This window comes from Cyprinus carpio, chromosome B12 (assembly GCF_018340385.1).
Source record: "Cyprinus carpio isolate SPL01 chromosome B12, ASM1834038v1, whole genome shotgun sequence".
NCBI lineage: Eukaryota > Metazoa > Chordata > Actinopteri > Cypriniformes > Cyprinidae > Cyprinus > Cyprinus carpio.
Genome location: NC_056608.1, coordinates 12,841,402 through 12,855,871, shown reverse-complemented (window position 1 = coordinate 12,855,871; position 14,470 = coordinate 12,841,402). Strand labels below are relative to the sequence as shown.

Below are 14,470 nucleotides of genomic sequence, written 5' to 3'. Positions count from 1 at the left end.
CCCATCACCTTTAAGTAAACATATGCAAATTGAGAACCAGCAATCTGCATGAGCGTGAGTTTGTCATTCATTTTAATGCAACTGTAAGTTTATTGTTGTTGTTTTTTTCCCGCTACACTGACTTATTAGGCGAATGTCTTCGGTTTCTGTCTCACGCTTCCCCCAATCTTGATGTAAGTTTAAAGTTTAGTGAAGGAGTATGATATTTTTAAAAAAAAGAGTGGACTGTTTTACGGTATTATCGCATAGCAATCCACTGTAATTTACAGTGAATTCCACTTACTTAACTGTAGGGGGCTCCAAATCTCAAACATACACACAACTACATACAGTTGCTTTAATTATAGTCTTTTACTTGGAAATCTTCTGTTAATAAACAACTATTCAGAGACTTTTCATTTGAAATCTTGAGTTCGTCATGTATGCTCTGTTTGAAAAATGGAAATCTTATGAAATTAAATCACAAATCTCTTCATTTCCTGCACTTTTGAGGAGTTATAGACAAAGGTGAAGTGAAAAATACTTCAAATATAACCAGCAAATTGAACATTTTGAAAATCAAATAATACTAAAAAACAAAAAAACACCATACAAAAACACACACAAAAAAAAAACAAAAACAAACAGACACACACACACACAAAATAATACCCAGAAGCAAAAGAAACCAAACATACTGCAAAATAATACCTAATGCTTTTTATGCTTTAAAACCATCCACACCTATCAGTTTGAATATTCAGTCACTTATGAAAATTAATAAATAACAGACATATATACATACACTAATAAATACAGAAAAATATTTGAAAGAAGTTCAGTATTGACCAGCCTTCATCTCCCTTACAGCATAGAGTGAAAACTCAGCAAACCGAGTGCGCACACACACACACACACACACACACACACACACACACACACACACACACACACACACACACACACAGAGAGAGAGAGAGAGAGAGAGAGAGAGAGAGAGAGAGAGAGTGAGAGAGCAATAAAAAGAACAGTAAACACTGTCAAGGACTTAAAAAAAGAACTCATACACAGTGAACTAAGGGTTCTCTTGCAATAAATAGTCCAAGAAATAAAAACATCTGCCTCGTTCTTCAATGCCTAGCCATTTGTCACCCAACTCAAGAAACCAACAGGATAATGACAGTAACTGCTACTTGAGGTTCCGTTTCTGTGATTTCAGACTGGCACAAAAGGGGATGACATGTGACCACCTGCGGGCATTTGAGGAGTGTTGAAGAACATTTATCCACCAATGATAAGGAACTATTCAGGCAAAGGAAGGAGAGGACAGAAGTAACTCCTCCAAGGGCACTAAATGCACCAGGAGAAAGACAAGAGCAAAAATATGGTATGTTCTTGTTCTCGAGTGCCAGGGATGTGACCTCTGGAGGCAGAACATATCCGTTTCGTTTAGCACTTTTTGGGTCCCCATGCAGATGTCTGTTTCGGTGCTATTCCAGATCCGAAAGTGGGGAACTCTTCGGCACTGCTCATGTCTGGTGCCTGAATGTTGCAAAAAGAAGAAAAAGGCAATCATTAATATGACAATGATAGTGACAGCAGGAAATCAAGCTTTTACCGTGGTAAACATCATCTTTTAAACCTTGTTGCCTTGTGCATTCCAAGGGGCGTCCCGCACAACAAAGCCTTTTGCTAGAGCTTTGTTGTCCTCGTCATTTCCTCCTGTCCCCATCGTCTTTGAAGGAGGCTTCATATAAGCTGCCATAGTCTCTGTCTCTGTGACACTCAACATCTAAGAGGGAAGATGAGTGAGCGAGGATCCAAAAGAAAGGAAAACACAAGTGGTGGAATATATCTGTTTAGACAGAAGCATTTGCAGTGGATTCCAGACTCACATATTCTTCTTCCAGGTTAAGTAGATGGTCAATGGCGTTATCAACATTCTCCGGCAGTCCAGTTACAGTAACCTTGCTCGGGTCCTCGGAGCCTGGCTGAGGAAACCGTATGTCAACCTAAAAAAAGAAGAAAATTATTAAGGATCCCATGAACCAAATATGAGATAAAGCTATTATTTGAAACTGAATTATTTATTTTTAATATGTATTTTTATTATTAAATACATATATTGCTAAATGTTTTAATAACAATGTTTTTTTTCGTAAGTATTAATATTGTTCATTTTTAGAATAATAATAATAATAATACTAATAATTTTACTACTATTATTATAAACATTGTTGTTGTTATATTTTTTAATCTTATAATTATAAATATTATGACTACAAATTTTAGATGTTAGATAGTCATGGCACTATTGGCAAATAAACCAGTTTGTATTAAATAATTTATTTCTAAATTATTAATTATTATTATTATTACTGATGATGGTAATTGTTTTTCGTATAACAGTAATAATACAAATTATTATTATTATTGATAATTATGATCATTTAAAAAGTCGATAACAATAGTAGTTAATATTATTTTTTATTGGTGATGGTAATTATTTTTAACAACAATAATAGTTAATAATAAATATTATTATGTTACTGATCATCATTATCATTATTAATATTATGATTATGATGTTAAATATTAGTGATGTAATTATTTGTAATAATAATAATATAATAGTTAATAATAATTATCAATGATTGTTACTGATCATCATCTTTAATATTATTAATATTAATAATCAAAAATTATAATTATAATATTAAAAATTATTATATATTAATAATAATAATAATAATAATAATAATAATAATAGTTAATACATATAATAATGGTTATTGATCATCATTACCATTATTAATATTATTATAATTATGTTTATGATGTTAAATATTGATGTTAATTATTTTTTAATAATAACAACAACAACAGAAGATAATAATAATTATCATACTGATTGTTATTGATCATAATCATCATTAATTACTATTATGATGTTAAATATTGGTGATGGTGATTATTTTTAATAATAATAATAATAATAATAATAACAATAATAATAATAACAATTAATAATAATTCTGATAATGATGTTATTGATTATTATTATGTTAAATATTGTACTCCAAAGTTTCTAATAATAAACTGAATAATTATAATAATAAATCATCATCGTTATTATGTTAAATATTAAGACTAATGTAGATGTTATATAGTTTTATCACTTACTTTGAACTCCTCCATGAGTTTCCGAATGGCTTTGCCGCGTGCTCCGATGATGCGTGCGTGGACCCGCCGGTCCAGCCGGATGTCCTCACTCACCATATCCTGCAGCGCTGCCACCAGCTGCTCTATAGCCGCCCTGGCCTCGTTAGCACTCCTCTCATAACCCGAGATCACGATTACATCCTAGAGGGTAAACACACAGAAACAGGATGACAGGTATGAAAGGTATGAACCCAGTCTGGGTTACAGAATGAGGAAATGCTCTTTCGAAAACAATCTGCTTTCATACCTGCTGCTCATCACCCTTGTCAGGGAACTGCACGTTGACATCATAGTCTTTGCGTATTTGAGAGATGACGGCTCCTTTGCGGCCTATAATTTTGGGGTGATATTTGGGGTCTACTGAGAGCGTCACCTTATAGCTCCGTAAAGCCTACAAACAGACAAGAAAAAAAAGAATACATCCTTTTTCAAGCAGTGCATTTTAAGAAATTGCTGTCACAGCATGTTTTCTGATGTCAGCAGAGCAGTGTTGAGCAGAGGTTGTACCCGATCTTCCTGTTCCGCCTGCAGCTCCTTGACTCTCTCCAGCAGACCCTGTTTGGCCCGCTCCACACTGGCCACCTGTCCTGTGATCTTTATGATATCTGACTGTTGCTCAGGCTGAGGAACCCAAATATTGACCTGCACAGCACAGTACAAGCAGACACATTAACATCCACTCATCAGACTGTGGTCAGCTGTACGGAAAACAGAAGCGTGGACATTATTCTAAACATATTCTTTTGTGTTCTACAGAAGAAAATAAAATGAGGACAGGATTTTCATGTTTTGCTTTACTGTCCCATTAACAGGATTTTGCTCAGTTCAATTAAAAATGGATTGTTTATGCCCACACGTTCAAAGCATTGGGGTCAGAAAGATTTTTTGTTTTTAAAGAAATTACTACTTTTATTCAGCAAGGATGCATTCAATTGATCAAAAAGACATTTATAATATTAAAAAAGATTTCTATTCAAATAAATGCTGTCTATTCATCAAAGAATCTTGAAAAATGGTATAATGGCTTACACAAGAATATTAAGCAGCACAACTGTTTTCAGCTTTGATAATAATATGAAATGCTTCTTGAGCACCGATCAGCATATTAGAATGATTTCTGAAGGATCTTTTGACACTGAAGACTGAAGTAAAATAGAATTTCTATTAAAAAAAAAGAAAACAGTTGTAATAGTATTTGATAATATTACTGTCTTTACTGGATTTTTGTCTTGGTGAGCAGTTCTTTCAAAAACAGTAACTTTTGAACGGTAGCACGAAGTACAATTTAATACGTCTCTACCTCATATTCCTCCATCATTTTCCTTATTCCAGCTCCTTTCTGTCCTATGATGTAACGATGAAGGTCAAAGGAAACCTCAACATCAATCGTCACAGGAACTAAGGCCTAGAATGCAAAAATGAAGGAAAAATGGGATAAAGAGAATGATCCACCACAGGACAAAAGAGACTTTCCAGAATTCCTTACAAGTAAAGCTGCACGAGCCAGCTCGCACTTTTCAGCTCGACCCATCACAGTGATGATATCGCACTTCCGAGGGATGAGGTCCGTATCCCCGTTCTCTTGAGATGCAGCTTCCTGAGCTGCCAGCCACAAATACAAGAAATAATACAGCTCATAAATATCATAGTCATCTTTTAACAAAGAAAAAAAAAGTCTTTGAGAGTGAAAGGAAGAGACCTGCAGATTCATCTCTGTCTGGAAATTTGATCTGAACTTCATGTTCCCGTGTAATTTGTTGTATTCTGCAGCCTTTGGGTCCCATGATGGCTCTGTGGTACCGCTGAGGAATCAACACCTCCACATTCACCTGTGACTCCTGATGACACATCAGCAGATAATGACAATCAATCAATCAATCAATCAATCAATCAATATACAATCAAGATCAATTCTTACAATCAATTCTTCCAAAAAATGCTGAACAGCAGTGTATATACTGTTCTTGGTCGAAAAAGTCACTGCATTAATATGCAATATGTACACATTGATTAAATATATAAAACTCACAAGATCTCGAACGATCTCCTGAATGCGTTTCTTAGCAGCGTCGACACACTCTCTGGGTCCTTTGAGAGTGATATTGTCATTGTGCGTGCCCGTGCGAGGGAAGCTAACAGCTACACCTCCATATTCCTCCGCCAACTCTCTCAACACCTGCCCTCTCCGACAGACGAAGTGACGGTGATAACGGGGGTCCACGACCATGCTGTCCTCTATCACATCATCCTGAAAAGAAAGGACAGATGAACTGCAGGAAGTGCTTTCAAAGAAACACTAACTCAAATGTTTAACTTTCTCTTCCGGCATACCAGGTTTTTAATGAGGGTCTCCAGCTCTTTCTGGGCAAGCCATACAGCCTCCTCTTTACCCATGATGGTAATGTGCTCCTGTTCTGGTTCGTCTGGTGACGGGAAGATGATCCGCGCTCCGGTTCGGTCCCGTACCCGTCGGATATTAGCTCCTCCTCTGCCTATCAGGAACTTGTGATACTCTGGCTTGGCTTGAAGCTCCACTGAGAAGTTGTTGACTTGCTGGTGGGAGAAAAAAACAAATGATGCAAAACTTCAAATTGGTCATGTTTTTATTTTTTTGCTTTAAATCTTCATCTTATTACTCACCTTCTCCTCCGCCAACTGAAGCAGTTGTCTCCTGGCTCTCTCCACCTCCTCTGCAGGACCACGGATAGTGACCTTGTCCAACCCTGAGCCCTCCGCAGGGAAGTGGATGTGAACACCGCCACACTCTTCCATCACAGAGCGCACCAGACTGCCCTTGGATCCAATCAGAGAGTTGTGCAGTTTGGCTGGGATGGAAACCTCAGCCTCCTTCAGGTTGGCCTGGGAGAATTGAAAGACCAAGCCAGAGTGTGTGAGAGAAGAAAAACTGGGAATTACACCTAGAATACATTTTCTAGCTTCCTGTTTCTCTCACCAGCTCTTTCTGAATGGTGAGAATCCGATCTCGTGCGGCTTCACAGCTGCTCTTCTTGCCAGTTATTACAATCATCTCAGAGTTGCTGTTTTCCGTTGGGAGATCAATCTTGGTGTTGGTCTCCTCACGTATCTATATAGATTTACACAGCAATGATTCTATATTGATTTTGGGAACCAAACATTTTTGTTGCAGTATTAAAAATAAGTAATTTTTACAAATCTAAATATAAAAGGGCAGACGTTGCGTCCTCGCCTTTTTGATGTTGGCACCTCCTTTGCCAATGATGTTTTTGTGGAACTGCTTGTGGATGGGTACAGAAATTGAGAAGCTGCTCTCAACCTAATAACATGAACATATAATTACAAATATAACATACTACAAAAAACACCAAACCTCAGTGTCATTCAAAGAGTTAACTACTTCTCAGCTGTTTTACTTTAAACTATAATAGCATAGCAAGAAACTGTCTGAGTATGTTCATTTCATAGCTGTCTGAGCACATAATAGCTGCTCTTTGTGACCTTGTATTAGTCACAAAGCAAATGTTATTTGAAAGCAGGAAGGACTCTTGTACCAGCTCAGCGATGAGTTTCTGGAGAAACTTTGCACATTTCTCCACTTCGTTTTTAGGCCCTCTGAGCTGTACTATGTCACTTTTCTGTTGCTGGTCTGGAAAGATGATAATGACCTGCAAAAATGAAACCATCTGTATGAAATCATCTCTCATGTAATGCTAAAAAAAATGTGGTACTGCATTTTACAAAACGAAGCTGTGAGCACCTCAGGGAACTTGTCCCGTACTTCTTTGATCTTCTCTCCTTTCTGCCCAATGATGGTGCGGTGAAACTTCTGCTCTATTATCAGGTCTTTCGTGCGTTCATTTTCCTAAAGATGCCAGAAAAGGCCAAATCTGAAACAATGCAGGCAAATGCGCCTCATATGCAGAGCGCTCTTGTGATTTCCGTATAGAACGTCTCACCATGCGCTGGGCCATGTCCATTAGTTCCTTGCGAGCGAGCTGTACTCCCTGAGGATCGCCCTCAATACGAACCAGCCCACAGCGCTCCGAGTCCTGAGGAATCCTCACTGATACCTTATACTGCTCCTTTATCCGATTGACTGGGAAAAGCACCAATAATTCATTTATCTGCTCTTTCATCCATCTGCACTGTTCATTGATCAAATCAACTTTACTCTAACAAATATATTATGGATAACTCAAAGAGTCACTGAATCAGATTCAGTGTGCATCGCAGTTATTCATTTTTCTCAGGTTCTGTTGTAATGGCAACAGCACATTTTTAAATAGAAAGGGAGATGTACATTTGCAACTGTTGCATATTGTCATTGTGCACTGCTTGTTATCAAATAATGTGTAAAACCACAATTATTTGAGTATTCAAACATCACTTTTCTATCTGTGCTATGAGCTCTGTTTCTATCCAGGCATCCCAAACATGACTAAAGTTTCAGGTTCAACACTCCATAAAGTTGACCTACTGTTGGCTCCGTTTTTGCCAATGAGATGTCTGTGGAAACGCTGGTCAATGTTAATCTCTGCATAGTCCATTCTTGCCATCTGGAGGGAGGAAAATAAAATACTTGGACTATAGCTAAACAGAAACCTTAAGAACAAACCATAACTGAAATCTTACAGTTATAAGAATGAAGCAAACTTTTTTAACAACAACAGCAAAAAAAAAAAAAAAAGAGAGATTTGAGGGTTCTCTTACCAGGTCTTTGATGATCTCCTGTATCTGAGCCTGAGCTTGTTCTACTTCCTCCGTTGGTCCCTCCAAACTGATACGTTCCTCTCCATCAGTGAACTCTATATGCACCTGATGATGACAAACTTGAAGATTTTAAATAAAGTTTGAAAGGGTTCACAGAAGCTTGGTGGTGATGTCGTTTATAGCCTGTACATTAGCTTTATACTTCTGGTGATTGTATTTAGGCTTTAAAGGGATGGTGAAAATAAAAATGAAAAAAGAAAGAAAGTTCTGTCATTAATTATTCACCCTCATGTGGTTCCAAACCTGCAAAACCATTATTCATCTTCAGAGCACAAGATATTTTTGATGAAATCCGAGAGCTTTCTGATCCTGCATAGACTGTAATGCAACTACCAGATTCAAGGGCAAGAAAGGCAGTAGGGTCATTGATAAAATAGTCCATATGACATTTTATGAAGCTACAAGAATATGTTTTGTGCACAAAAAAAAAAAATATATATATATATATATATATTATTCATTTTTTTGACGATTTTTCTTCTTTTATGGGTCACCTTTCTGGGCCTTGAACGTGGTAGGACCCTTGCTGTCTACGGAGGGTCAGATATAAAAATATCTTAATTTGTGTTCCGAAGATGAGCGAAGGTCTTACAAGTTTGGAATGACATGAGGGTGACTTCTCATTTAAATTTTTTATACCTTAGGCAGCTGCTGAGTAATGCGACTGATGTTTTGTCCTTTTTTGCCAATGATGAAACGATGGAGCCAAGCCGGAGCAATCACCTCCACCACTATCACACTTTTAGCCTGCAAAACACACAAGTGGCGTGTGAAAAGCTGACTTTTGCATGCATTCTGTTAAAAACAAGGCCAAAAAATGCCAAAACAACTGACCTTGGCGTACACCTGCGTAAGAGCCGGACCCAGCTTATCTGGTTCTCCTCTGAGGATGATGGTCTCGGATGAGGAGTCCAGAGGGGGCATCTCCACAGACACCCCCGTGTTCTCCAGGATCTCCTGCAGGGTGTTGCCCTTGGGGCCTACTATGTACTTATGTTGTGACTTTTTCACCTCCACTGAGATTGTGGTCGTTTTACACTTCTGCTTGTGAATATTAAGAAGTAGGTCAGGAAACTTCACCAGGCTTTAAATGTGAAATTTCACATTTCTCTGTGTGTGTACACAAAGGTTTTTATGCTCACTAAGGATGCATTTATTTGATCAAAAATACAGTAAAACAGTAATACTGTATTATAATTTGAAATAACAGCTTCCTTTTTGCATATATTTTGAACTGCAATTTATTCCCATGAATTTTCAGCAGCCATCATTCATAACCAGTCTTTAATCCCAAATGATCCTTCAGAAATCATTGTTCTTCAATTTTCTGATTTGGTACTCAAAAAAGATTCCTTATTTTTAAAAATGTTAAAAAGTTGTGCTGCTTAAAGGTGATATATCATAAAAATCAGACTTTTTCAGTGCTATAATCGGGTCCCCAGTGCATCTACCAAGCCAGTCATTTTTTTTTTGGTAAGCCTTTCTCTGCAAGCTTGTGAAAAAATGAGCTGCTCAGATTTTGTGATATATCTTATTATAATATTACCGCTCCTTAATCTGGAAGTTTCCACCTACGGCGGCGCCATTGTGTTTTTTGCAAGCGAAAATGATGTACCAGCTCTAATGTCATGGTAAAAGTTTTTAAGCAAAGCATGCTAACTGTTCTGTCTTTGGTTGCACAGACAAGCACAGAACACTATTTAGAGACCTAGCCTCAGAGGAGACAAAAGAGCAGTGGATTTATTGATTTATTTACTGTATATTACGCTGCTGCCACACAGCTCTAATATAAACATGCGATTTCTTACCCAGCCGTTTACCTTCACAGACATAACTGAGTGTGTTTTTGTAACTTATGTATGTGTTTAAAATAAAATTGCGTGTATTTGACACTTTAATCGCAATAAGAGAGAACTTCGTTTAATACTCACATGCTGTGTGACAGCCCCTTTCTGTGCTCATGCTTCTGATGTATGTGTTCAGAAAACCAATGAGCTTTTAGCAGAGTATCTGAAGTATGAGCTTCAGCGTGATAGACAAAAGAGACATGCACAAAAACAAAAATATTCTCATAGTATCTGAAGTATGAGCTGTAAAGGTACAGACCTTATCTGAAAAAAGGGGCGGGGAGAAGAAGTTCATTTGCATTTAAAGAGACATGCACAAAAACAGAGTGTTTCTGCTTGTACTCAAAATAGGCTTTTACAAAATGATGCAATAAATGATCTGTGGGGTATTTTGATGAGAAATTTCACAGACACATTCTGGGGACACCTGAGACTTATATTACATCTTGTAAAAAGGGACATAATAGGTCTCCTTTATTATTTTTGTAGACACCATGATAATTTACTCAGGTTTCTGAATAATAAACAGCTCAAAAGAGCAGCATTTATTTAAAACAGATTTTTTTGTAACATTATAAATATTTTTATTGTCACTTCAGATCAATTTAATGCACCCTTGGTGAATAAATGTTTTGTTTTCTTAAAAAAAAAAAAAAAAAAAAAACAATGACACAAAATGATGAATGACAGTGTAATAGTGAATCACCTTCTCTTCATAGATGGCCCGGATACGGGCAATCGCCATGGCAACTGCCTCTTTCTCGCCGGTAATGACAATCTCATCTTTGGGTATGCTGGGTGGCGGGATGCTAATACGAGCGCCGGTCTCTTGACTAAGCTCTTGAACGAGTCGATTATATGCACCAGCGATGAATGGATGAAAAGCCTTCTCAAAGGACAAACGTTCCACTGCACGCTTATCCTAAAGCAAACAGTGAGGTCATAATAAGACTGAATTACAAATGAAACGCAAAAACCTCATCTCATCTATCTTCGATGGTTACCTGCTCAGCAGAGATGAGCTGGATTTCATGGCGAGCTTTCTCAATGCCGTCCTTGGTGCCGCTGATGCGGATGTTGGCGTTGGGATCGTCAGAGCGGGGGATGGCGATCTTGGTGGCTGTTTTCAGCTCCAGCTCCTGCAACTTTTCCCCGTTCTTTCCGATCACAAATCGATGATGCTCTTTCGGAATAAGCACAGTCGCTGACGCCTGAGAAGTCCAGCATTAAAATAAAACTTTTAACATACGGTAAAATTAATCTAATAAGAAATGCAAGACTCAAACATGCACCTGAGTCTGCAGTCGGGCCACAATCTCCTTCCTCGCTTTCATAACCGAATCAAGTTTTCCAGTCACCATGATGGAGAGGCCTTGGTCCTTGGCAAGAGAGAGCTCGATATGTGCCCCGGTCTTCTGCATGATATCCAGGCACACTTTCGCCTCCTCCCCCTCCCCAAACTGACTGTTGTCTTTATACCGGCGCTCCTCCAAAGGAACATGGAACACCTGAAGGTGCAAAGAGAAGTAGAAAATGTGTGGCAGGCCCTCAATAACACTGAAAAGATACAGTGCAGCTTACTTAGACTGTATAAACTTCAGTGGATGATCATATGTTACCTGAGTGATGACAGAAGCTTTGATGGGTCGGATCTTGCTCCAGGCACGTGCCGGCTCACCTGTCTTCTCACCTGGAGTGCCCTTGTCTGGTAAAGGTGGAAAGGCCTCCAGATAGGTGGGTATATATGCTTCATCTTCTGGCACACTACCTAATCACAGACAATTAAAAAATGAATTGTAAAAGATGCACACAACATCTTTTCTTTGCATTCTTTTGATAATACTAGTATGATAAATTATTGAAAATTCTGACTTTTTTTTTAGTTACCACAGCTATTATGATAAAGGCACAGAGAAACGATATCTTTGGAATCACAGGTTTCTTTTCCAGCTGATGAACAATAAAAACATTGACACCCAATCAGAATCAATCCTGCTATAATGAGCTTGAGAATTTAAAGTGGCAGACGAGCGTTCACTTAGAATAAACAGACAACATCGTCTGCTGGTGTGGATGTTAATATAGTCTTAATACTAGCTTTAAAACTGTTCCTGTAACAAATCATTAGTATACATGATATTTGCCGCTACTTATGAAATATACGAATGTATTTGCATATGCATCTTTTAATTCACGGTTATTGATTCCTGCCATTTGACACGCGATGAACGTTGGTACTAAAAAAATGACTAAACGTGTGAATCACGTAGAAGAATAGTTTCACCCCTAATTCTGCCACAGTCATCATACCTGTGATATCACCGTCCTTCAAGCCACTGCGGTGCTCCGCAAAACTCTCCTGAGTCAACACTGCCACAGAGCTCATGTTTCAAGACCTGATCCGCTATCCTGCAGAGACCAGGAGGAAGAGGAGCGTTATGTGGAGAGAAAATAGCAAAAAACAACAACGATATAATAGAAGAGAATATCTATCCAAACACACAGCCATCAATAAAACTAACTAAAAGAGCACAGCAGTAAGGGACTACTTTCAGCAGCCCAGCGGGGCCCGACACACACTGGCACCTCCCTGAGCCCTACAGCATCTTTCTCCACCTGAGCTCTCCAATTAAAGACGCTGCAGCTGTGAAATCTGACGAAAAAGCCTTGTGGAAAAGCTCAAGTGGAATTGTTATGAAGAAAGATGTGACAATGAAAATTATACATACGTATATTGCACTGAAAGTTCCCTAAACAGTTTTCAGAAGACTTCACTGAAGTTATACACTGCACACGTGCATTACAAACAAGTCATATTAAATTCTGTAAGTGCATGCAACATACTCATTTTTCAAATACGCTTTACTATCACAACCATGCCAAAGCCACATATTTTCACCCACCTGCAAAGGGTCGAAAACCAGAAAGTCCGTCCAGGTGGATGCTACTGAGAGCTCTTCAGTGTCAGTCTGTTTGTTCAGCCCTGTGTGGGTGAGGTTAACAAAGAGAGAAAATAAACACCCCAACACACCATCACACAGCATCTCGTGGCAAAGCCCTCTGAGGTTGACCGAGATAGGGGGCAGAGTCACAGTGGTCTGTCCTGTGGGAGGCAATAGCTAGATGTGGTGCTAAGGATAGCCTCCACTTCACTCTCAGGTGACTAGGTATCTAATTGGCATGTGGGTGTTTGTGCTTACTGTAGTGATGGCAAAAATACACACACACACACATTGTATGTACACATGGGATTGACACATTTTACACATATTCATCTAACATGCATTGAGAGAGTAAATTACCCATGTAACGTTAGTAGAATAATACATGTAATATAACAAATTTCAGCTAATAGGCTTGTCATTATTTTCTAATATTATGAGGATCTAATTGCAGAGTGGTACTTTTGTCTGCTCTTGCGTTGATAATAAGTTTGTGCAGGAAAAAATGCCTTATATACACAGCTTTTAGGTATTGAGGGAACTATGCAAAGCACTTGCAAATATATATTTTTTCATAACCTACATGTTCAATATCAAAACAATACAAGCAATTATCGCGCTCTCCTGTCTATTTTCATACTATATAAAATGAATATATCTTACACTATCAAGATCCATATCATTTGCAAGCTCAGTGTAGAGCAGCAGATCTGTGTAAACAAATACTGAAGCAGGCTAACAACACTGCATGAGATATAAGAGCGCAACTGCCAGTTAAAACAGCTGTGAAAGCCTTGAATATCAAAGTGAGGGACAGATGCATTCTGTATCGTGGTGATAGTATTAGTATTATATTTTCTAGCCTGCAGAATATTCGGGATATCTGAGTTCAGCTGGCCAGCTAATCTGCTACATGTAACAGCTCGTTAGCTATAGAGCTCGTGTCTATCTCTGCTTTAAATACTGTAATCTGATTGCAGAAAACGCGGATATGTTCATTCAGTAACAAAACGGTGCGATAAGTAGCACGTCTACGACAACAAAAGCAAATGATCACCTTATCAGACGGAAAAGCCTAGCCGCTGGTCTGCTGACAGTAAACACTGCTGCTGAGAATCGACTCAACTGAATCGAATCTTTGATTCATAAATTGTATTCATGAATCAGACACATTATTTTATGTTTTACGTATGTTTATTTATTTGTTAATGTTTTCATGTAGTAATCGATGTTAAATTCAAGGAAACAGATAACTATTTTGTTAAAAAAACTATTATTGAATTGTAAAATACTGGAAGATGTACAAATAATATGCTATTGGATTCTATTGGATATTATACAATTTACTTTAGATGTATTTGTCTCTTTCCTTTACCTTTAAAGTGCATTCCACCTAATATTATTTCAGTTTAGTATGCATCACTGCATTTTTAGCTTTTGCTATGCTATTTTTGGTTTATCACAAGTGGAATGAGTAAAAAAAATATTAATTATAATTTGGAAAGACTTAAGGTAAATCTTGTATGTTAGTAAAATATCGGATTTTTTAATCCCCTCATTCCTGCAATGCAGAAAAATAAATCAACAAAATTTGTGATTCGCTTGTGGAAGAGAACAATATAAACGTGGATTATTTTGGGCATAAATCATTTCGGATTTGCTGGGACTCAGTGGTTTGCAGTGGTTCTCCTCTGAGACTCTCCACCTGCTTTTCAAAATAAAAGACTGTCA

General features: G+C 37.8%; 1 protein-coding gene across 2 annotated transcripts; it reads right to left on the bottom strand.

Moving 5' to 3' along the window:
* Nucleotides 1-680: 680 nt before the first annotated feature.
* Nucleotides 681-13,899, bottom strand: LOC109046489 (vigilin-like). Of its 2 annotated transcripts, none has more exons than XM_042735420.1 (28): nt 13,797-13,899; nt 12,701-12,780; nt 12,108-12,206; nt 11,417-11,565; nt 11,090-11,305; nt 10,802-11,008; nt 10,504-10,719; nt 8,785-8,991; nt 8,590-8,697; nt 7,891-7,995; nt 7,658-7,736; nt 7,137-7,276; nt 6,938-7,042; nt 6,732-6,845; nt 6,410-6,496; nt 6,155-6,286; nt 5,842-6,069; nt 5,533-5,754; nt 5,231-5,449; nt 4,901-5,039; nt 4,688-4,803; nt 4,502-4,606; nt 3,709-3,843; nt 3,449-3,592; nt 3,163-3,342; nt 1,875-1,991; nt 1,622-1,771; nt 681-1,521 (listed from the first exon to the last, which is right to left on the bottom strand). In XM_042735420.1, the coding sequence occupies exons 3-28, from the start codon at nt 12,181-12,183 to the stop codon at nt 1,429-1,431; spliced, it is 3,789 nt and encodes a 1,262-aa protein (XP_042591354.1). In that variant the 5' UTR covers nt 12,184-12,206; nt 12,701-12,780; nt 13,797-13,899; the 3' UTR covers nt 681-1,428. The 2 variants fall into 2 exon arrangements, with proteins under 2 accessions (XP_042591354.1, XP_042591355.1); XM_042735421.1 differs by having other exon boundaries at nt 5,842-6,060.
* Nucleotides 13,900-14,470: the final 571 nt, after the last annotated feature.

Excerpts from the sequence above, each read along its gene's own strand:
- LOC109046489 (XM_042735420.1), bottom strand. The coding sequence starts at position 12,183 with ATGAGCTCTGTGGCAGTGTTGACTCAGGAGAGTTTTGCGGAGCACCGC. Across the intron at positions 7,043-7,136 it reads TGGACATGGCCCAGCGCATG|GAAAATGAACGCACGAAAGA; the intron begins GTGAGACGTTCT and ends TGGCATCTTTAG. Across the intron at positions 5,040-5,230 it reads AGGAGATCGTTCGAGATCTT|GAGTCACAGGTGAATGTGGA; the intron begins GTGAGTTTTATA and ends ATGTGTCATCAG.